General features: G+C 42.7%; 1 protein-coding gene across 3 annotated transcripts in view; it reads left to right on the forward strand.

Moving 5' to 3' along the window:
* LOC127484152 (uncharacterized) overlaps positions 1-25,073 on the forward strand; it is a 68,326-nt gene that overhangs the window by 27,805 nt on the left and 15,448 nt on the right. The window contains exons 2-4 of one of the 3 annotated variants that reach the window (XR_016222138.1): positions 385-457; positions 15,302-15,455; positions 19,840-19,909. Coding sequence is in view for 1 of the 3 variants with exons in the window: in XM_089314779.1 (XP_089170905.1) it covers positions 385-457; positions 19,840-19,909 (143 nt within the window). In the remaining 2 variants the exon portion in view is untranslated. The remainder of the gene's footprint in view (positions 1-384; positions 458-15,301; positions 15,456-19,839; positions 19,910-25,073) is intronic. The other 2 variants (XM_089314779.1, XR_016222139.1) reach the window with 2 other exon arrangements.

The raw sequence follows: 25,073 nt of genomic DNA on the forward strand, positions 1-25,073 counted from the left end.
TGGACTCAAAACTCAACTTCTCTATTTTTTATTTTATGACCACAGGAATATTATTTAATCTTACATGTTTTAGCTTCTTTGTATGTAATATGGTAATAATTATGGTACAGAATTATAGGTTGATAAAAATAGTTAAATAGTTGAGGAACATTTAAAATAGTACCTGCACATAGAAAATGTTCATAGAAAATGTTAAGTATTATTATTAAATGCCAAACATATTTGGAAAATTGTGAATTGCTATAAAAATACAAGGTGATTAGATTCCTATTTTAACAGGTCACTGATGGCTCAAGCTAAAATGAATGACTAACACCGAAATTTTAGGCCCTGTAATTAGCTACAGAATGAATAACTTGGCACCTTTCAAATTATACCTCATAGCTGGCTATGTATTCTGCCTATTCCCAGAGATGGCCTGAGAAGCTACTCTGTGTACTCTGTACCGGATGTTATGGTAAGTTTAATCACAGTGTCTCTGCTTTTTCTAAAATCTACCTGTGTAGTGTCAGACAAATCAACTAACTTATCTGATTCTTAGTTACCCTTCTGTAAAAGAAGAATCATAATAGTTTTTGGTCTTTTTCAGAGGGTTAGTGATGGGCCCAATTCATATATTAATTATCCTAAAATAAGATAATATCATCCTTTTGCTTATTTTCTCTGACATTTTGATAGAACTTTAATCATTCTACTCAACAAAAATATTCCATTCTATCCTAAAAACTTAGTAGTCTGTTCAAATTTTTTTTTCTTTTTCTACCAGAAACTCCTATGATGCAAAGTTAAAAACAGACCCAAAAGACCACCCAATAGACTAAGGCCTAGATGCAGATGGACTTCATGGCAGTGGTGATAAAGAGACCTTATTGACTAATTACTTAGCCTTCACAGCCCATCTTACTGAAGTGCAGTGATTATAAATGGTCAAGTTGGTCTGCTTGGCTTACTTTTGCAAGTTTAATATATCAAATTTCTTAATGACTCAAAACACTTATATATTATGTTTCACTAATATGAACATTACAGGGTTGGAAAACTGGGAGAATATAGAAGAGATACAGAAAACGTTTTGATTTTGGGTATTTGGTTCAAATTTTGGCTATGATGGAATAACTGGTGTTAGATGATTTCTTCTGGAATAAATAGTCATAAAACTGGGCAAAATACATGAAGAGTCTTCAGAAAGTTCATGGGATATACATATTATAAAAATAACTGTGCATGGATTTTTTAAAAATATTTATTTATTTGAAAGGAATAGTTAGAGAAGGAGGGAGGGAGGGAGAGAGAGAAAAACAGAGTGAGAGAGAGATCGATCTCCATCCTCTGGATCACACCCCAGATGACCACAGGAGCCAGGGCTAGGCTAGGTCAAAGCCAGGAACCTGGAACTCCATCTGAGTCTCTCACGTGAGTGGCAGCGGCCCAGTAATTGAACTGTCTTCCATTGCCTTCCCAGACACATTTGCAGGAAGCTGAATTGGAAATGGAGCAGCTGTGTCTTGAACTAATGCTTATAAGGGATACTGGCATCATGGGAGTTGGCTTAACCATTTGCACTACAACACTGGCCCCCTGTTAATGGACTTCAAACTTGTCTTTTGCAACAGGATAAATGTATTCTTTTAGTTCTATTTTTCTTTCTTTCTTTCTTTTTTTTTTAATTCACTTATTTATTTGAAAGGCAGAGCCACAGAGAAGCAGAGACAGAAAGAGAGAGGTCTTCCATCCACTGGTTCACTTCCCAGATGGCCACAGCAGCCAGAACTGGGCTGATCTGAAGCCAGATCCAGGAGCTTCTTCCAGGTCTCCCACATTGGTTCAGGGACCCAAGGACTTGGGCCATCTTCCACTGCTTTCCCAGGCCATAGCAGAGAGCTGGATCAGAAGTGGAGCAGCCAGGACCCAAACTGGCACCCACATGGGATACCAGCACCTCAGGCGGCGGCTCAACCCCTTTGCCACAGTACTGGCCCCTTAGAGTTCTATTTTTCAATGAACCTTTGGAAGTACCCTAGGGGGAAGCAATCATTGTCAAACATTGAAAAACAGGCATGCCAAGTCAGATACCTGCGAGAAACTCATGAGTTGAGCCTCACATTTTGGAGCTTTCTGCCTGGGGATATTTTCCCAACCGTGGTGCTGGGAGCTGAGATCTAAGCAGAACACAGTAGTCCTGTGAGCTGAGGCAAATTACACCAGCGTTAAGCATACCTGAAGTGGATGTGACCTGCAAGGTGGGGCACCTGCGAGGAGGAGGTGGCCAGAGTTGGAGCAAGGTCCTGAAGGGAGGCCTCCCTGACTCCCTGGCTGAGGACTGTGATCCTATGTGCAGGGAAAGGCTACACAAGGCTTACCAGAGAGCAACGACTACACAATTGAGTATAGAACAAAAACAATGCGGTTGAGAGAACTGGAAGATGTTGGAGATCTTCCATAACTACAGTAGAGAGACATCACTAATAACACCTCGAGCATCTAACTTTGAGACAAGAAATGACCACACCTTAGAATAAGGACCATGTCTTAGAATAAGCAAGCTATTCTATAAAAGTCTAGTATCAGTTCTTCACAATAAGTCAAATTGAGGAGCTTCCCATAGATCCTCCCCAACAAAATAAAAACCTAAACATGTATATGTCTAAGGTGACCAACCCATAATGTGAAGACTAGAAATTAGCATATCAAGATAACAGAATACAGAATCTATAGTGTATCATGAATAATACTAGTCTGCAATAAAAATTTCCAGATGTGCAAAGAAACAGGAAACAGGATCCATAGTCAAGAACAAAAGAAATCAATGAAAACCAATGCTAAGATGGCTCAAATGTTGGATTTACCATACCAAACCATTATAAGAGCTATTATAAATATCTTAGAGTGAAAAATATGAGAATTAAAAGTTATCTCTTAATGTATAAGGCATTTCAGCAAGAGAATGGAAATATACCTATACAATCCCCACATGGAAATTCCAGAATTGAAAAGCATAATGACTTCTCTAACCTGAAGCACAGAAAAAAAAATGAGTAAAAATAGAGCCTTAGGACTTGTGGAACAAAGGTCTAATACAGATGTTATAGAGGTATTAAAGGAGAAGAATTTAAGAAAAAGGTTTCAAAGGGGTATTGGAGGAATAATGTTAAAAAATGCAGAAATTATAAGTTCCTGAAATTTGATGACAATTGCTGACCTGATGTAGGATAGAAGCCAACTCTGAGCAGCATAAATACCAGGCAAATTACACCTACACAGATCAAATTCTATAAATTAAAAGTATAAAATCATGAAACCAACCAGAGGGGAAAAAAGCATATTATGCACAACGGAATGGCATGTTTAAAGAGCCAAAATTAGGCCAGAGGATCCAAGACAGCTGAATAGAGGCGGCCAGAACTCTCTCCCCCAAGACAGGAGCCAGAACAACAGAGAAAGGACTGTGTTTCCAGGGCCCAGGCCCAGGGAAAACTTCAGTAAGAAGTGGTGGGAACCTTAAGTAGCACAGACACTTGGAGAGCCGGTCAGTCTAGAGGGAGGAAGAAAGCACGTAGAAACTCTGACCCCAGCTCTCAGAGTGCTGGGAGAAGGGGAGCAGGAAAGCACAGTGACCCAGGCATCACGGCAGGTCGGCAGCCCTGACTGCAGGAGAGTTCCACAGTATCCAAGGGCTTCAAGTCCAGTCTGGAAAGCTGACTGGAGTCCAAGCATCTGTTTTGTCCTAAGAAAGGAATCCACATTGCCCCTCTCCCCAAATCCCACAACTGAGCTGGACTGTTTTTTGTTTGTTTGTTTTTTTTTTTTTTTTTTTTTTTTTTTTTTTTTTTACGATTATTGTCTCCCCTTTTTTATTTTTTTAAGATTTATTTATTTATTTGGAAGTCAGAGTTACACAGAAAGAGGAGAGGCAGAGAGAGAGAAAGAGAGAGAGGTCTTCCAGCCGATGGTTCACTCCCCAATTGGCCTCAATGGCCGGAGCTGCGCCTATCTGAAGCCAGGAGCCAGGAGCTTCCTCCGGGTCTCCCATGTGGATGCAGGGGCCCAAGGACTTGGGCCATCTTCTACTGCTTTCCCAGGCTATAGCAGAGAGCTGGATCGGAAATGGAGCAGCTGGGTCTCGAACCGGCGCCCATATGGGATGCCGGGATGCTGGTATTTCAGGCCAGGGCATTAACCCGTTACGCCACAGTGTCAGCCCCGACCGTTCTGTCTTAAGAGCCAGTCGTCAGCCCAGTTCCTGCCAGAAGCCTCCCAGCCAAGGTACTTCACAAGGCAGGGAGCCGCTTCTCCCCCTGCTGCATCCTTCTGCGGTGGCACTGCTGTGCACAGCCCTGGAGTCAGGCTTCTGTCTCTGTGCTCTTGGCAAGCTCCCCTCTGTGTCTTGAGCTCAGATCCAGCAGCAGCCAGAACACAAGACCTGCTGGGATCTGAGGACATCTTCTTCCCTGTCTCATGGCTCAGGGCTCTTGGTGACAAGGGCACAAGTCCCACTGCTACCCTTGCATACCTGTTGGGACCCAGGGATGGTTCCATTTGTGTCCTGCAGCTCTGGGACTGTGGATGTGGGTCCTACAATCTCCAGAGTAGCTGGTGCTCACCCCATGGGAACTAGGAAAGGTGCTGTCTGTGTCCCCCAGTCTGCAGCTTCAGCGCTCCCCTCCATGGGAAAGGACATTGATACCTCTTGGGTCTGCAGCTCTGAGACTGTGTTGGAAAAATATTCCATGTCCATGGATTACAAGGGTTAATATTTTTCAAATATCCATGATATTCCCATAAAAATGCCATTGACGGATGGCTCATTAGGCTAATCCTCTGCCTGCAGTGCCGGCACCCCAGGTTCTAGTCCCAGTTGGGGCACCAGATTCTGTCTCGGTTGCTCCTCTTCCAGTCCAGCTCTCTGCTGTGGCCCGGGAGTGCAGTGGAGGATGGCCCAGGTCCTTGGGCCCTGCACCTGCATGGGAGACTGGGAGGAAGCACCTGGCTCCTGGCTTCGGATCGGCACAGCACGCCAGCTGTAGCAGCTACTTGGGGGGTGAACCAATGGAAAAAGGAAGACCTTTCTCTCTGTCTCTCTCTCACTGTCCACTCTGCCTGTCAAAAAAAAATGCCATTGACTTTTTTTTTTCAGAAATAGAAAAAATTCTAAAATTTATATGAAACAAAAAGAGACCAAGGATAGCTAAAGTGATTCCGAACAAAATAAAGAATTAATTAATTAAAGCTGGAGACATCACATCTTGATATCTTGAATTTGACTTCAAAGCAGACTACAAAGCTATAGTAGTTAAAACATGTCACGGCTTAAAAACTTAAACATAGATCAGTGGAACAGAATGCAGAACCCAGAATTAAATCCACATAAATACACCAAACTGATTGACAAAGATGCTGAGAACATACATTTAAGAAAGGATAGTCTCTTCAGTAAGTGGTGTTGGCAAGACTGTGCACACATACACGCATATACACATATATAGTATTTTCTACATACATATGTAGAAAGATGAAATTAGATCCCTTTCATCATATATAAAAACCAGCTCAAGATGAATCAAATACTGAAATGTAAGACTTGAAACTATGAATCTCCTAGAAGAAAACACTTCAAAATCAGAGATAGCCAAAAATACAGGCAGTGAACAGCCAAACTAGACAAATGGGATTAAACTAAGAAGCTTCTGCACATCAAAAGAAGCACTCAACAAAGAGAAGAGACAGCCAATAGAATGGGAGACAGTATTCGCAAACTGTTTATCCAACAACATTCAATATATACAGAATATATAAGGAACTCAACAGTATTTGTAGGATATATAAAGGATTCAAAAACCAAAAACAACAAATTCAGTTAATAAATGGACAAACGCTATGAATAGACATTTCTGAATGGAAGAAATACAAATAACTAAAAAATACATTTATAAAGTGCTTAATAGCACTAGCTATCAGGAAATGCTAATTGAAACCACGATGAGGTATCACTTCATCCTAATTAGAATAGCTATTCTCAAAAAGACAAAACGTAGCGAATGCTGGTGAGGATGTGGAGAAACGGGAACTCTTACATACTATTGGTAGAAATATAAATTAGTAGTCACTGTGGAAAACAATAGGGAAATTCCCTATGAACTAGAAAGAGCTGCCATATGATCAGGTAATTGTACCACTGCACATATATCCAAAAGAAATGTAATCAAATCATAGAGATACCTGTACCTGCATATTTATTACAGCACTGTTCATAGGAGGCAAGGTATGGGATCAACTAAGGTGTTTGTCAACAGATGAATGGACAAGGTAATATAGTATATTGTTCAGTCATAAAAGAGAATGAAATCTCATCGTTTATAGATAGAGAAGGAAACTCAAATCTAAAGCAGAAAAGAAGAACCCCAGGAATGACACATGAGAGGGTACATTTAAAAGGCAATATTTATTTTTCCATAATTTTTTCACCCTTCAAGGTGAACTATTAGAGTGAAATAATGTTGAAAGAAGACTTTACAACAATTGTGGACATCAAAGATATTGTAAAAGTAGGACATGGACAAGGGTTTGTGGGTTGATGGAATGATCCCATTGCAAGTTTATCACATTGGTGATGTGATACATGGGAAGAACCAAGCGTCAGGTGTAAAATGGGAAGATACAGTGGGAAGTACAGAGGTCAGCTATGAGGTGTGACCTTGTAGATGCACAGTAGACTGTTAACAGACTTTGTTACATTCCAGATGCAACCACAGAACATTTGAAACAAAAGAGGTGTAAGTAAGAGGTCAGTAGAGAAAATAAGATAGCATGTTAAAAAGTGTTCATTGAGGCTGGCATTGTGGTGTGGCAGGTGAAGGCTCTGCCTGCGATGCTGGCATCCCATATGGGCACCGGTTCGAATCCTGGCTGCTCCACTTCGAATCCATCTCCCAGTTAATGGCCTGGGAAAGCAGAGGAGGATGGCTCAAGTCTTTGGGTCCCTGTACCCATGTGGGAGACCTGGAAGAAGCTCCTGGTTCCTGGCTTTGGCCTGGCCCAGACTCAGTCATTGTGGCCATTTGGTGAGTGAATCAATGAACACAAGATTCTCTCTCTCTTTCTGTAGCTCTGCCTTTCAAACAAATAAATAAAGCTTTTTAAAAAACCAAATTAATGAACTATATTCCAAGTAATAGAGAAAATTATCACACCTGAAAGCTGCTTATTTGAAAAGAACATGCCCTAATCAAGGCAAGAGTGAATCTATCAATATGTTTGATTGTGTAACACATTTGATGGATAATTTCCAGGAGACTTTACTAATATTATTTCCTTTGACTCTCTCAGGCTGCTAGCATAGAGAGGTCTTTAAAAAGTCAATGGAAAGTTTGAATTATGAAAAAAACCATGCAACAATCTCAAAATTTTTTGTACCAAAATAAACTTAATTTCATTTTATATGAACTTTTTGAAGTATGTTTATAGAAAAAATTTATTCAATAAAATGTAGCCAGATGAGTCCCAGGAAAGTTGATTTGCATACAGTTTTCTTATAGTTGGCTTAGAAATCATTTAACTTTTATTTATTATTTTTTATTTCTGATAAATGCTAAAAGCCAGAGTAGCAAAAGATTTATAGATTTCCCAGTATCATGTCCCACCCGTCCACACACACAGTCTTGCTTCCAAGAGGCAATCCCACTATACTTTCTTTTCCCAATTTCTACTTGTAGAATTTAAAGTATTTAACTCTATTTCTTAACATATTCACTTTACACCTTATCTATGTTTTTTATTGAACATACATAATCACTCTACCTACTCTTTCCTCGCCTCCTTCCTGATTTTTTTTAATTCAGATTTTGCAGTGTTATAATTAAGTATCATTTACTGCCAAACAACAATTATAGTATGTGTTGGTTATAATTCCTTTTTTTGAAGAATAAAAAAATTAATTTTATAAGGGAAACATTTTAGTAACAACAACAGCTTTCTGAGAAGGAATGAATCATAAGTAATTTTGTTTAGACTATAAACATTTCTAAAAACTTTATTCTACCTTCTTCCTTTCTTGTTTAGCAGGCTAGTATTTTAAGTTGGACATCACTGAGACTTTTGAAGGCATTTTTCTATTGTATTCTAGTCTCTAGCGGAGAATCCCCAAATCACTCTATTCTTTTGTCCTGTTTATACTCTAAAAGCTTTCTTTAGCTCAACCTTTTGACAATGTTCATTTTAACAACAGACTTATTGGAATAAAAGTAACGTAATAAATTCTGCAAATTTAAGTCACATCACCTGCTGAGTTGTGACTTACCTATACCTGTGACACTATCCCCACGATCAAGAGCATGCCTTCTTAGATGCCCTTTTATAATCTTCCTTATTCCTGTTTCTCTCTGCCACCCTGCTCTTATGTCTCACCTCCAGAAAGCCATTGATGCTCATAGCTATATAGATTATTTTGCATTTTCTAGAATTTTATCCCAGTGGACTCATATTTACTCTTTTTGCTTGGTTTCTCTCACTCATCTTAAGATTTTAAGATTCACCTATATTCTTGCTGGTATCAATATATCATTTCTTTTTGCCACTGTACACAACTAACTCTAAAATTTATGTGGAAATGCAAATCAGCTGGAACAGCCAGTGTTTTTTAGACAAAGACCAAAGTTGGAATTTACAATACTTGATTTCATGTCTCATATATTAGGCTACAGTAATTTAAAAAGTGTGATGTTGGCATAAAGATGATGATCAGTAGAACAGAATAGAAATTCCAAAAATAGACCTATATGTATTTATTCAATTGATTCTCTTTATTTTTTAAAGATTTATATTTGAAAGGAAGTTAACACAGAGAGAGACAAAGACAGAGAGAGAGAGATCTTCCATCTGCTAGTTCATTCTCCTAAGGGCCCCCGTGACCAGTGTTGGGCCAGGCAGACACCAGGAGCCTGGAACTTTATCTAAGTCATTCACATGAGTACCAGGGGCCCAAGCACTTGGGCCATCTTCTGCTGTCTTCCCAGGTGTATTAACAGGGTGTTGGATCAGAAGCGGAGCAGCCAGGACACGAATGGGTGTTCATATGAGATACGGGAGTCATAGGAGGCGGCTTAACCTGCTGCCTCACAACATGGGCCCCTCAACCAATTTTCAACAAAGGCAAAGAAAGAATGGACTTTTCAAAAAATGGTGCTGAAACAGAATAGTTGTATGGAAAAAAATGATCCTCTATCTTTCATACCATATGCAGAAAAATTTACTTCAAGTGGATCAAATATCCAAACATAAGCTAGAAGTAGAAAACATCTAATGAAAATCTAAGACACTTGGCTATTGTGAATTGTGCTGCAATAAACATTAGGGTGCAGACCGCTTTTTTCTTTATCAATTTAAACTCCTTTGGGTAAATTCCAAGGAGTGGGATGGCTGGGTCGAACGGTAGGGTTATATTCAGGTTTCTGAGGAATCTCCAGACTGATTTCCATAGTGCCTTGACCAGTTTGCATTCCCACGAACAGTGGGTTAGTGTCCCTTTTTCCCCACATCCTCGCCAGCATCTGTTGTTGGTAGATTTCTGTATGTGAGCCATTCTAACCGGGGTGAGGTGAAACCTCATTGTGCTTTTGATTTGCATTTCCCTGATTGCTAGTGACCTTGAACATTTTTTCATGTGCCTGTTGGCCATTTGGATTTCCTCTTTTGAAAAATGTCTATTGAAGTCCTTGGCCCATCTCTTAAGTGGGTTGTTGGTTTTGTTTTTGTGGAGTTTCTTGATCTCTTTGTAGATTCTGGTTATTAACCCTTTATCTGTTGCATAGTTTGCAAATATTTTTTCCCATTCTGTCGGTTGTCTCTTCACTCTCCTGACTGTTTCTTTTGCAGTACAGAAACTTCTCAATTTGATGCAATCCCAATAGTTGATTTTGGCTTTGACTGTCTGTGCCTCCCGGGTCTTTTCCAGAAATTCTTTGCCTGTGCCAATATCTTGAAGGGTTTCTCCAATGTTCTCTAATAACTTAATGGTGTCAGGACGTAGATTTAGGTCTTTAATCCACGTTGAGTGGATTTTTGTGTAAGGTGTAAGGTAGGGGTCTTGCTTCATGCTTCTGCACGTGGAAATCCAGTTTTCCCAGCACCATTTATTGAATAGACTGTCCTTGCTCCAGGAATTAGTTTTAGATCCTTGATCAAATATAAGTTGGCTGTAGATGTTTGGATTGATTTCTGGGGTTTCAATTCTGTTCCATTGGTCTATCCATCTGTTTCTGTACCAGTACCATGCTGTTTTGATTACAACTGCCCTGTAGTATGTCCTGAAGTCTGGTATTGTGATGCCTCCGGCTTTGTTTTTGTTGTACAAGATTGCTTTAGCTATTCGAGGTCTCTTGTGCCTCCATATGAATTTCAGCATCATTTTTTCTAGATCTGCGAAGAATGTCTTTGGTATCTTGATTGGGATTGCATTGAATCTATAAATTGCTTTTGGGAGAATGGACATTTTGATGATGTTGATTCTTCCAATCCATGAGCATGGAAGATTTTTCCATTTTTTGGTATCCTCTTCTATTTCTTTCTTTAAGGTTTTGTAATTTTCATCGTAGAGATCTTTAACGTCCTTGGTTAAGTTTATTCCAAGGTATTTGATTGTTTTTGTAGCTATTGTGAATGGGATTGATCTTAGCAGTTCTTTCTCAGTCATGGCATTGCTTGTGTATACAAAGGCTGTTGATTTTTGTGCATTGATTTATATCCAACCTAAATGCCCATCAACGGTAGACTGGATAAAGAAATTATGGGATATGTATTCTTTAGAATACTATACCGCAGTAAGAAACAACGAAATCCAGTCATTTGCAACAAAATGGAGGAATCTGGAACACATCATGCTGAGTGAATTAAGCCAGTCCCAAAGGGACAAATACCATATGTTCTCCCTGATCGGTGACAACTGACTGAACACCAAAAAGGAAACCTCCTGAAGTGAAATGGACACTATGGGAAATGGTGACTTGATCAGCATAGCCCTGACTGCTAATGGACAACTTAATATATTATCCCTCATAGTATTTTTTTTTTGTCTGTTCTACTTAATATGACTGGTTTAATTCTGTAATTATCACACAGTTATTCTTAAGTGTTGAAAATTAACTGAAATGTGATCCCTGTTAAACATAAAAGTGGGAATAAGAGAGGGAAGAGATGTATAATTTGGGGCATGCTCGGGCTGACTTGCCCCAATTGGTAGAGTTGGAAACATACCAGGGGATTCCAATTCAATCCCATCAAGGTGGCATGTGCCAATGCCATCTCACTATTCCAAGTGATCAATTTCAGTTCACAATTGATCATAATGAAAGGACTAAGAGTCAAAGGGAGCACATAAACAAGTCTAGTATCTGCTAACACTTACCGATAGAATAAATAAAGGGGAGAGTGATCCAACATGGGAAGTGAGATACTCAGCAGACTCATAGAATGGCGGATGTCCTAAATAGCACTCTGGCCTCAGAATCAGCCCTAAAGGCATTCGGATCTGGCTGAAAAGCCCATGAGAGTATTTCAGGCATGGAAAGCCAAGGCACTCTGGCAAAAGATCTCTGTGAGTGAGATCCCAGTGGAAAGAACAGGTCTTCAAAGAGGGAGGTGCCTTTCTCTGAAGGGAGGAGAGAACCTCCACTTTGACTATGACCTTGTCTAAACAAGATAAGAGTCGGAGAACTCAAGGGGCTTCCATAGCCTTGGAAACTCATGACTGGTGCATGGGGAGATTATTGATGCCATAAACAGGAGTGTCAATTTGTAAAGTCAACAACAGGAGTCACTGTGCACTTACTCCTCATGTAGGATCTCTGTCCTTAATGTGCTGTACACTGAGGCTTAATGCTATAATGAGTACTCAAACAGTATATTTCACTTTGTGTTTCTATGGGGGTGCAAACGATTGAAATCTTTACTTAATGTACACTAAACTGATCTTCTGTAAAAAAAAAAAAAAAAAAAAATTATCAATTCCCAACTTGACTCTCACTGGGATTAAACATGACAATAGGTCTGCTCTGATTTCATCATCATTTAAAAAAATCATCTATTATTTTTCACTTTATGTTTCTGTGTGGGAACAAACTGTTGAAATCCTTACTTAAGGTATACTAAGCTGATCTTCTGTATATTAAGATAATCAAAAATGAATCTTGATGTGAATGGAAGGGGAGAGGGAGTGGGAAAGGGGAGGGTTGTGGGTGGGAGGGACGGTAGGGGGGGGGGGAAGCCATTGTAACCCATGAGTCGTACTTTGGAAATTTATATTCATTAAATAAAAGATAAAAAAAAAATCTAAGACACTGTTTTGGCATAAACAAAGATCTCTTAGGTGGGACATCAAAAGAATGAACTGCCAAAAAACTGATATATTGGATTTCATCAGAATTAAAACACTTTGTCTCTTGAAAGAGTCCACTAAGATAATAAAAAGTAGGCCACAGATTAGGAGAAAATATTCATAATACATTTATCTGACAAAGATTATATCCAAAATAGAAATAGTTCAATAATAAGTCAAACTCAAGTTAAAAAAAAAAAGCAGAAGATAGGACATTTAACAAAAGCACAGTTTAAAACTATAGAGATATCCTTTGAAAAACTCAAGAGTTAACACCCTGGCCTGAAGTGCCAGCATCCCATATGGGCACTGGTTCAAGACCTGACTGCTCCACTTCCAATCCAGCTCTCTGCTATGGCCTGGGAAAGCAGCGGAAGATGGCCCAAGTCCTTGGGTCCCTGCACCCGTGTGGGACACCTGAAAGAAGCTCCTGGCTTCAGATAGGCAGGCACAGCTCCAGCTGTTGCGGCCATCTGGGGAGTGAACAAGCAGATGGAAGACCCTCCCACACCCCACCGCTGCCTCTCCTGTCTCTGTGTAACTCTTTCAAATAAATAAATAAATATTTAAAAAAGAAAAAAGAAAAACTCACTAGAATGACCATGATTAAAAGACTGACCACAGGGCCCAGTATTGTTGTAGAAGGTAAAGCCACTGCCGGTGACACTGGCACCCCATGTGAACACCAGTTCGAGTCTTAGCTGCTCCACTTCTGATCCAGCTTCCTGCTAATGGCCTGGGAAGAGCAATAGATGGCCCAAGTGCTTCGGTTCTTGAACCCACACACCCATGTGGAAGAAGCTCCTGGCTCCTGGCTTCAGCCTGGCCCAGCCCTGGCCATTGCAGCCACCAGGGAATGAGTCAGCAGATGGAAGATTTCTCTCTCTCTTCTTCCCTCTCTCTCTGCCTCTCCCTCCCTCTCTCTCCCTTTATCTCTTTAACTGACTTTCAGAAAAGACTGACAACAGAAAATATTTTCAAGGATCTAGAACAACTGGATTTCTTATACCATAATCATCAGAGTAGAAAATGATACAACCTTTTTGGGAAGCACTTCAGCAATTTAAAAAATAATTAATTTTTATTTAAGAGAGAGAGAGAGATCTTCAACTTACTGGTTTACTTTCCAAATATTGATAGCATGGTGATGGCGCTGTGGCGTAGTGGGTAAAACCGCCACCTGCAGTGCCGGCATCCATATGGGTGCTGCTTTGAGTACCAGCTGCTCTACTACCAATCCAGCTCTCTGCTATCACCTGGGAAAGCAGTAGAAGATGGCCCAAGTCCTTGGGCCCCTGCACCCGCTGTGGGAGACCCGAAAGAAGCTCCTGGCTCCTAGCTTCGGATCAGTGTAGCCCCAGCCATCTGGGGAGTGAACCAGCAGATGGAGGACCTCTCTCTCTCTGCCTCTGCCTCTTCTGTAACTCTGACTTTCAAGTAAACAAATAAAATCTTAAAAAAAATATTCATAGCAGCCAGGATTCTTCCAGGCTGAATCTGGGAGCCCAGAACTCAAAGTCTCCTACATGGGTGACAGGAACTGAAGTACTTGAGCCAACACCTGCTGTCTCCCAGGGTGTGCATTAGCAGGGAGCTGGATTGGAAGCAGAGCTGGGCTCAAACCCTGACACTCCAGTATGGTATGTGGGCTTGCCAAGTGGTGTTTCAACCGCCGTGTCAATTGCCCACCTTTGGCAATTTCTTATAGTTATTCATATGATCACCAACAGTCTCTCTCCTAGGTATTTACCCAAGAGAACAGAAAGCACACATCTGCACAGATTTGTATACATTCATTTTAGCAGCTTTATTAAAAATAACCAAAAACTGGAACCAATCCAAGTATGTTCATTAAGAGGTGAATAGGTAAGCAAATTATGGTACATCTAGATGATTGATGTTTTCATCAGTAAAAGGAACAAGTATTGGTAGACAGGAGCAAGGATGAATCTCAACAATTTACATGGAGGTAAAGAAACCATGCACCAAAGAGTATGCACTGTCGGATTCCACTGAGATTCAATTTCAGAATGGATGCAATGGATCTGTTTACAGGAAACTGTTCAGCGGTTGTGTCGTGCTGGCTGTGGAGTGAAGGCAAAGAGAGAAAAGGGGACTTTTGGGAGTGATGAAAATGGCCTGTATCTGTCCTGTCTGAAGCAGAAGTTACACAAATATAAACATTTACAGAAATTAATTGAATAGTACCCTTACAATGGGTGCATGTTATGCAAACTATACCACAATAAATTTTTTTTCTCTCTTTTTTTTTTTTTTTTTTGGACAGGCAGAGTTAGACAGTGAGAGAGAGAGAGAGACAGAGAGAAGGGTCTTCCTTCTGTTAGTTCACTCCCCACATGGCCGCTACGGCTGGCAGGCACACTGCGCTGATCTGAAGCCAGGAGCCAGGTGCCTCTTCCTGGTCTCCCATGGGGTGCAGGGCCCAAGCACTTGGGCCATTCTCCACTGCCTTCCCAGGCCACAGCAGAGAGCTGGACAGGAAGAGGAGCACCCGGGACAGAACCAGCACCCCAACAGGGACTAGAACCGGGGCTTCTGGCACCACAGGCAGAGGATTAGCCTAGTGAGCCATGGCGCCAGCCACCACAATAAAATTTATACTGACACAGTCACTACATTGTAGTTACTGTCAGATGGCAGTTCTCTTAAACACATCGTTGGGACTTGTGACCCTCAGAAAGCCAGGTCAAGGTAAAGTGATTGCAACCTGATGAGTAAGAAAGAGAAGAAAAACTACAGTTTATGATTTCTAAATGTTTGTTAGCTTAAACATACAACATTCTTTATCATTTTTGATTGGTAGGAAATGGCTATTACGCTATGATGGGAAAGTTGGTTTACTCAGATAATTGTAGGAGAACTCAACCTGAAAATAGAAATGCTGCCATCCCGTCCTGGCATGTGCCTCTCCTCTAGAAACAACATAAAGAGAAGCTGTCCACACGAAAACTCTGCCCAGCGGGGTTGACTGTGACTCACAAGTCACCCCCTGGACCCTCAGTTAGGAGCACTGTGCTGGCAAGGAAGTGGAATGATCAATATCAGATGTGACGCATGGCTGTGGATAGAGGTAAGCCACAGTGGTGTTTTAAAAGGGGCTTTTCAGAAGGAAGTGGAGGAGGTTTTAGGAGCGATGGTGGCCATGTGGTGGGCAGGCAAAGTCCGCATCATCCTTGATCCCATATCCCCTCTATTTTCAGGGAGTAGACATTTTTCCCAATTGACAAACGAATTGAGATAACTTGTGCTTACTTGGGGGGGAAAAAAACCTCTCTATTTAAAGAGGCCTTGGATCTTACCTTTTAACTACCCCCCCAATAAAAAGTGGGTGGGGAATTGACAAATGAAACGGGATAAATAAGACAAATCAGCATAAAAATGTATAGTTTTACTTATTTAATCCTGATTAGAATAACAAAATATAGAAACAGATAAAACAAGATAATTAGGGAAATGTAAATACTGACTGTTGAATGTTGTTAAGAAATCATTGTTCAAATATTTTAGGAATGGTGACGGAATATTGGTTTTGTTTTTAAAAATCATTTTTGCATACATACTAACATAGTTAGGGATGAAATTATTGTTTTAAAGGTATATTTGAAAAGCGGAGTTAGAGGGAGAGACAGAGGGAAATATAGGGAGAGAGGGAGAGAGATTTTCCATCTACTGATTTACTCCCCAAACAGCCACAACAGCTGGGGCTAGGTCAAGCTCAAGCCAGGAGCGCAGAACTCTATTCAGGTCTCCCACGTGGGTGGCAAAAGGCCCAAGCTGTTGGGCCATCCCCTGCTGCTTTCCCAGGCACATGAGCAGGCCGCTGGATTGGAAGTGGAGCAACTGTCACTCATATGGGATGCTGGTGTCACAGGCGGTGGCTCAACTCACTGCACCATGACTCCTGCCCAGGGGTGAAATTATTTAATGTCTGGCATTTCCCACTGTGCAACCTGGGTGAGGAAAGGCCGGTATTCCATTTTGACCTAATACCAGATTTGCAAAGAAAAACAGCTCATAGAATCATCTGTTAGGGATGAATCTGCACGTTTGCTGTGAAGCTCTGGGGAGTAGCGCTGGCATTTCCTCTCGAGGCTTCTGAAGGATCTCCCCACCAAGGCCCTAAGAGCCCGATGGAGGGCACTTAGAGCTTTAATTCTTTGGCTCAGTAATAGCTGTATGCTCTGCCCCCTTTCCCGTTTGCACATCAACTGTCCCAGCTGCATTTTGCTTGGCTCCACATGTGGTCCCCTCTTTGCCTGTGGCTGACTCCAGGTGATGGGTTTGGTTAGACGCTGGCATGCCCTAGACCCTAGACATGCTGTGTCAGGGATGGACTCCTTTATCCCTACTGCCAAGGCCAAGTGGCACCATGTTCTCCTGCCTCGTCAAGCCTCCTGGGTCTAACACTTCAGCAAGATCTCCGTGAGACCCTGTGTTTGAGGATGTAGAAAGGAGATTGATAGAATTGCTGCAGTTTCATGCAGTTTTAAGCCCAAAAGTCTTAGCTGGTGAATGGGATGGGGAACACAAGTTCTACGTACAAGTTCTACGGAATATAAACTGCATTTATCGGATGGTGTCACTATATGATTTATTGCCAGTGCGGACCGGGGCAGGCGAAAGGCCAGGCCTGCCATATTGAAAGCAAAAGAAAGGGACGCTTGGCCTGCTTCCTCTGAGCAGTCACCAGTGATTCACTGGGGGCTCAGCTGGGGCCCCAGGCAGATGGGAGAGGCGTGTGGCCAGTGTGGGAACACTGGGTTCCCAGCACCGCAGAGAGCCTCGGCTCCAGCTCGACGCTGACGTAAACCAGGACCTCGCCCAGCTGGCCTCTCCCGGAGAACGGAGTCTGCTCAAGTCCGTGTTCTGCCTCGCCGCCTATTTCAAAAGCACTGCCAAAGAGGGGACATCTGAAATGTTTTCTGGCAGAAAGGGCTTCTCTGTGTCCTCAACGCGCCCGACACTGTTCTCTTTTTACCTGCTCTGCTGCGTCTCAGGAGAAGAGGGCGACAGCGGTGGGAGACTGACTCGCTGTCGTGTGCAGCCTCTTTAAGTGCTTGTCGCCTGGCTCGGAGCAGATCGGCAGGCTCCAGTAAATTTGTTTCCTTAGCAGCCAAAGGGAGGTGATGACTATTGCCGCGTAGAATTGCGTGAGGGCTGGGATGATGCAGGCAAAGTGTTCTGTAAACAATCAACACTCAAGGCCAGGGTTCCTCCACCTTGGTCTGTTCGGCATCTTGGCCAGGAATTCTTTGATGTGGGGAGCTGCCCTGTGCCTCGTAGGGTGTTTAGGAGCATCCCCGCTGTTAGCTACCAGGCGTATCCACGCACTCCTTTCCACAGTTGTGCCAACCAAAAATGGCTGCAGACGTTGCCAAATATTCCCCACCGGCAGAATGGCCTCTGGTTGACTTGGACTTCCATCTTGGTGTCCTCTGTCTCTGTCTCCCTCTGTTCCGGAAAACCGAGCTGTCACATTATAAGCAATGCAGGCCCTAAGGAACTAATGTCTCCGTCAAATATCTGAGAAGACCCGGATGCCTGCCTGTAACCAATGAATGAGCTTGGAAGGGGACCCTCTACCAGTTGAACCTTGAGATGACTACGGCCCCAGGGTCACTTTGCCGTCTCTCAGAAACCTCTGAGTCAGAAGCACCTAGTTTTGCCACGTCCTGATTTCTGACCTATACAGACTCTGAAATAATAAATGTTTCTTTTAAATTTTGGGGTAATTTTTTTTAAGTTAATTTTAAAGGTGAAGTTATAGAGAAAGAGGGAGGAAGAGGGAGAGAGTGAGAAAGAGAGAGAGACAGACAGACAGACAGACACTTTGATCTGCGGGTTCTCCTTCCAAGTGGCCACACTGACCAGCATTGGGCCAGGCTGAAGCCAGGAACTTCCTCCTGGTCTCCCACGTGGTGGCAGGGACCCAAGCACTTTGGCCATCTTTCCCAGGCCATTAGCAGGGAGCTGAATTGGTAGTGGAGCATCTGGGACATGAACCAGTGTCCACGTGAGATGCTGGTGCTGCAAGTGGCCGCTTAACCCACTACACCACACAGCAGTGCCTTGGATATCATTTCATATGCAGCAGTAGAGAACTATGGGGAGGACCAACAATGTATCAAGTAATGTATTGGGTGCTGCATTGGAAGCAGATGAGTCAGAGGAAGTGTCTGCACAGGTGGAAGTGTAGCCCCACAGACGCATCCTGAGGTTTCTGTGGCGTTTAGGCAGGGAGGGGAGGGCATATTCATATGCACCGTATTTTGTCCAGCCTACAGATACTGCTAGTACACATTTAACTCTTTCTCTGTTTATATGAAATTGATACATCACGGACTTAATGATCTCTTTCTTCTGTGTAGGGATGACATTTGCCTTTTCTTTTTTTATTCATGCTAATTCTCAACTCCCCTCACCCCAGGTTTGTTTGTTTATTATTTATTTATTTATTTATTTGTTTAGGGTAACCAAATTTCCAGTAATTCATATATACAGATTTAGGAACATAGTGGAATTTCCCACCCTACCCTCCCTCCTGCCCATACTCCCACCATTTCTCCTCCTTCCTCTCTATTTGGTCTCTTAATTTTTTTTTTTAATTTTTTTTTTTTGACAGGCAGAGTGGACAGTGAGTGAGAGAGACAGAGAGAAAGGTCTTCCTTTTGCCGTTGGTTCACCCTCCAATGGCCGCCGTGGCCAGCGCACCACGCTGATCCGATGGCAGGAGCCAGGAGCCAGGTGCTTTTCCTGGTCTCCCATGGGGTGCAGGGCCCAAGCACCTGGGCCATCCTCCATTGCACTCCCGGGCCACAGCAGAGAGCTGGCCTGGAAGAGGGGCAACCGGGACAGAATCCGGCGCCCCGACCGGGACTAGAACCCGGTGTGCCGGCACCGCTAGGCGGAGGATTAGCCTAGTGAGCCGCGGCGCCGGCCTCGATCTCTTAATTTTTACAATGGTCTACTTTCAGTTAACTTTATACTCATAAGATTAACCCTACACTAAATAAAGAGTTTGATAAATAGTAAGAAGAAAAAGCACTGTTCCTCAACAGTGAAGACAAGGGCTGTAAACAATCATCCCATCTCAAAATGTCAATTTCACTCTTACATTTGCCTTTTGAAAACTGTGTTAAGCAACTTTACACAGAGAAGGGACATAGAAATTATTAAGCTAAATATTCATTGTTCTGTATTTCTCAGTCTTGCTAATATTCATACATAGTTCTTGGCTATCATCAGTACTAAATTATCTTGGGATCTCTTTTTCCTAAACATGTTTAATTATAAATGTAATAAACAATTGACATAAAGGAATTAATAGAGGAAAGCATAAAGAAAGTGTATTTCATTTACCAGAATTAACCAGTCAACTATTTGCTATGTGTTGTTCCAGATTATTTTCCATGAAACACAATTATACATATAAAATACATATTTTTATTTTCCAGATTCTTTGGTTTCAAATGAGAGGAGCAACGGAAGCTGGCTTAAGCCAACAGAAAGATGTAATTGGCTCAGGTAACCAACATTTTGGAATGAAAGTGGTAGAATTGGCCTTCAAGATGAGTGAAGCCAGGAAGGGGACCTCAGCAGGAATCATTCTCTTCATCTCATTTCTGTGTCTCTCTGTGTGTCGGCTTCCGTCTGCCACACTGGGTTCTCTGTGAGTTAGTTGTGACTGAACAGCAGCAATTCTTGGCTCTGAGCCTTACAACTTTGTGACCAGAGAAGAGAAGAGCATGGTTCTTTCAGCTCAAAAAATGCCCAAAATCCTGGGAATGTTTCTGAATGGTTCATTGGGTTTTTAACTACTCCAGCTAGGGTGTCGGGTTTTAGGAGACGCTCAACTGGAGTCATATGCCTAATTCATTGCCAAGGAAAGGATGTAACTAGAAAACATAGGGAAGGGATGCTGGCACTTAAGAGAATAGACGTCTATCACAGTTCTTCAATCCAAGTAGTTATTACAATATGTGTGTCATCCTCCACCTTGTAATCAGTAAATTATGTACTGTGAACTTCTTTCCAGCTTAGTTCATATTACAATCAGTTTGTTAAATATTCTACTCTTAGAACAGAAATGTGAAAGAGTTTTATTTTTTGCTCTAATCACTTGTCTCAGTCATGGTCTATGGAATCTCCCTTGCCTATTCTTTAATGTGATCTTGGACAGATACCATGGATTTCTGGTTAGTTTTTGTTGGTACAGTTTTCTGTCCTGCGTGGAGTAGTTCAAAACTGAATCTCATGTACCGTCCAATGTTCATTGCCTCCTCAAACCTCCAGACCAGGCTAGGCCTCAGGGAGTGAGAATGATGTGGGTTACTGTTTTATTTCTTCTGCCATCTCTTTGCTCGGGCTAGGGTGAGAAGGAGTAAGAGTGAGAAAGACAAGTAGCTCCTTATGTGACCATAATGGGCTGAATTGCATGCCATCAAAATTCCTACATTGAAGCCCTAAACCCCTGTATCTCAGATTGTGATTTCATTTGGGAATATAATCTTTAAAGATAAGATTAAATTAAAATTAGGCCATCGAATCTGATCAGTATCCTTATAAGAAGGGGAAATTTGGACACATGAAGACTCCAGGGCATGAGTGCCTATAGTGATGACCACGTAAGCTAAGGAGAGTGGCCTCCGAGGAACTTGAGACCTGATTTTTGAACTTCTAGCCTTCAAAACTGTCAAAAAAAAACCAATTTCTGTTTTTGAAACCAGTCAACCTACAGTATCCTGTTATGGGAGCAAATGAATACAGTGGCCTTTGTTGGGCTGTTCTGAGGGTGTTTCTTGCTCTCTGAAGGCTGCTTTGTTCCTGGGACACACGTGTGGCTTCTCCAGGGCCTCACACAGAGTCCTCCTGGGGCACGGGTCTTTGGTATGGAAATTGTCCTGATTCACCTTTCTTCATTCCCCTCTCAGCTGCCATCTATGATAGTTCACCTCATAATCTCTTCCGCCTGGAGGTCTCTCTCCTGGTAACCAAGCTGCTTGCAAGAGGCTGGAATCCAGCTAAGTTGCAGAAATCACTTCTTTATTGGAAGCCCGCATATCCTTGTCCCGGGGCGCTGGCCCTGGTTGAATCTCTTTTGTGATAATTTTTTTCCCCTAACATCAGTGGAAAGGAGGTAATGGACAGACTTCTGATCAGCTCTAGTGATGTCTTAGTGACTCAGCAGTTGCTACATCACCTGCACCTTCTCTTAACTCATGACTCAGGATGGGTCAGGTTTGGGCAGAACAGATTTTCAGGATCACCCCAACTGATTGGTAGTTTTCCACTTCCTGGAGATGGTAAATTTAAAATCAGAATTTAGAATTTGCTATTTGGCACAGTAATCAAGTTAGGCTCAGGGAAGGAAGGGTTAGGGAAGGGATTAGTCATGACTACTTGTGTGGGTGAAGAGTTGCAGTGATGGGAAGCATTGCACTCTTTACAGCAACCTGTGGAAAGGAAGCGCACCCAGGTGCAGTATCAACACATTGAGCCTACGCAACAGGAGAAAGGACTTATCAGTGTATCTGTGTGCATTCCCAGGAAAGAACGGAGTGCTTGTGCCCTTGAGCTTGGCCCCAGACAGACTTTGGTTAAAAGCATACTACCACCATTTGTTTACTGAATAATTCAGTCCAAGTTATTTCATCTATTCAAGGCTTAGTTTCCATCTCTATAAGACATGGATAATAACAGAGCTTACATCACTTGGTTTTGAGGATTTCTTAGTATGTATGTATGTATGTGAGCTGACTGGAAGTTTACAGAGTTTATCCTATAGTTTAACTTGTCAATTCCTAGTTTTTGGACTATCCAGGGAAAGGGTCAAAAGTAACCACTTTTAAATTGGTGAACTGCTCTTTAAAACAACTAGATCATGTTTGGCAACCAAGCAGGAGATGGGGAGAAGGTTTGAGCTCCCTTCTCGCTGTCATGATACAGCGGAAGAAGATGGTTCAGTGTACTCTCAGTGCTTGTGTGTGTTCTTTGTGGACATACTCCAGGATCAGTGACCATAACTACTTTTACGTAATTGTGTGCACGTAAGTCACAGGTCCTTTTAATGTATGTGGGGAAATAGTTATGAAATAATGTTAAAATAAAATAGGCAAGGATCCTGCTGGCTACCTTTCTTAATCACTGCAGGTAATTAGAAGGCACAAACACTCAGGTCAGAGTCTTTGCCTCCTTCCCAGCTCTTTGCAGCCCAGGGGAACTGGATCTGTCTGGTGTTCCAGATCTGAGGACTGTTCTTGCTTTTGGCCATGGTGGTCGGGTTGGTTCCCAGATGAGTCCCTGGGCTGGACTTCCCTAGTGTGTGCAAGTGGCATCCACCAGTGGCCCCTGAAGCCCCTGTGTTCTGGTTCTAGGATAGCACACAGACTCAAAGCATAACTGCGATCCATGCCTTTTCTAGGATGTACCCAGGAAGGACAGGGTGGATGGGAGAGCACTTCTCAGTCAACAGGACCTTCTTGGGTCTTGTCTAAGGTGAGACCAGATCTCCAGATGGAGAAATGGCTCCCATCCAGGACCCAAACCTTGACTCAGCGTACCTCCCTCAATTCCTGGTCCTTGGATTTTTAACTTCCTTGCCAAGTCAGTTCTAAAAGGCAGATTCATCTCTAGCCCGCATCTGAGTAACTGAGACATCGATTGTCTCTGCTTGGCAGAGACAGAGTGTGAAATGTGAGTCAGCTGTTTTATTCCACTTCCTAGTGGAGAGAGACGGTGTCTCATCCCGTGTGAACAGTCACTCAGGAACAGACTCGGTCCCAGGGAGTTGTGCAGTCGGGGAGCATGGCTGTTCCTAACGAGAAGCAGGCTGACTCAGGGGGGCCAGGACCTCACGGGCTATGTGCTGCAGCACAGCCAGCTGTTTCTGGCCACCTCTCGTGGTCTCCCAGCACCTGGGCCTCTCCCTCTCTAGCAAATGATCCCAATTATAATTACCACCTATGGCAGTGGCGCACAACTGATTTTCAATGCTATGCACACCCCGTCCCCCAGGCCTTCTGCTGTCTTCTAGGGAGCTGCATGCCAGGGGCTACAGGGCCCTAGCTGTGCTGATCAAGATGATGCCAGCAAGCAAGGCTGGAGCCAGAGTCCCAAGTAGAGCAGAACCGCTCACCATGATTGGGGGGGAGGGGGAGGGAGGCAGAGAAGGGAAAAAAAGAAAAAAAAAAAAAAAACCAGGAAGAAGAAGGCACAAGGACAAGGTCCAGAACAGGGTGCAGGACAGAGAAGAACCCAGATTGGAGTGGGGGGAGGGGGTAGTCACGCCCTTTCTAAGAGAGTTTGCAGTCCCTGCTGAGGTGTGGTGTCTCACTAAGGTTTTTGTACAGGAGTCTCCCACAGAATGTGCATAGGACATTTTGTAAGATTTTTCTATACAGAATCTTGGGCAACACCTACGTTGTTCACCAATGCTTTTGGTGCAGAGCTGATTGTCTACTTACTTATCGGAGAGAAAAGAGATGCTGTCTCCTGCATCCAGGTTGCAAGAGATAAAAGAGAGGCTGCTTGAGGCAGCTGGAACTTGTGCGATGTCTGTGTGTAGTTTAATGTCCGTCTCCCTGCCTAACATGAGCTACCTGCAGATAGGGGTTGTACCTCTTGGTAGCGTATCCCCAGCACCTAGCACAGGGAGGGAACCTAACAGGTATTCAAGTACTTGTTGCATAGATACCTGAGTGTAAGAAGGAATGACTCTGCTCAGTGGCTCCCTAACTGAAGTCTGTAACGCAGCGTTTTCTTTGTCCTTGCTCTGGTGGTTCTTGGGGCACGTTAGACAGCTGATGATTTGGAGAATAGTGGGTCAAGCAGCAACAGGTTTCAGGGTGATGCTTTTAGAAGGATGTTCTGCAGCCCTAGCGAGCTGGTGCTGCTGGCTGACAACATAGCTGGAACACCATGTGCAGGAAATAACACAGGCCATCACAATACCCACTTTATTTGCAATGGAAGAGGGGCCAGTCTGATTTCCATATGTATGAAGTCCCAATGTTGCCAGGGCTTTTGCATGCTGATTTCTGAGAAAAAGATAAAGCTCAGCTTGAAGTGTTGCATATGTTCTTTCCCTGTTTACCTTCTGGAAACTTCCATTGTAAAGAGGAATTGAACTCCAGCTGTACTCAATTGAGCACTTAGGAGGAAATACGAAGTACTTATAGTTGCAACAACCTTCAATATTTTCCTTAGGCTAAAACGAAATGTATTACATCGAGAAGGAGCTCTACAGCTTTCATGGTGTCACTAAAAGAAAAGGGTATTTTGAATCAGAATATGTGGGTTGAAACCCAGCTCAACCTCTTACCAGCACAAGGAGCATGGAGAAGGAAACTGAATGCTTAGAGCTTCCATTTCTCATCTGTAGAGGAAAGTTAATATGATATGTGTGCATGATATTAAAAAATGTTTATTTTATCTGTGAGAGAGAGAGAGGTTTTCTACTGGCTGGCTCACTCCCCAAATGCCTGCAAAAGCTGGAGTTGGGCCAGACCAAAGCCAGGAGCCTAGAATTTTATCTGGGTCCCCCATGTGGGTGATAAGGACCCAAATACTTGGGCCATCACCCACTGTCCTCCCAGGTAGCAGGAATCTGGATCAGAAACATAGGAGCCAGGACTTCACCTGGTTCTCCAATATGGGAGGCAGGCATGCAAAATGGTGGCTTAACTTTCCT

This window comes from Oryctolagus cuniculus, chromosome 15 (genome assembly GCF_051225735.1).
Source record: "Oryctolagus cuniculus isolate XC-2025 breed Fujian yellow rabbit chromosome 15, ASM5122573v1, whole genome shotgun sequence".
Lineage (NCBI taxonomy): Eukaryota > Metazoa > Chordata > Mammalia > Lagomorpha > Leporidae > Oryctolagus > Oryctolagus cuniculus.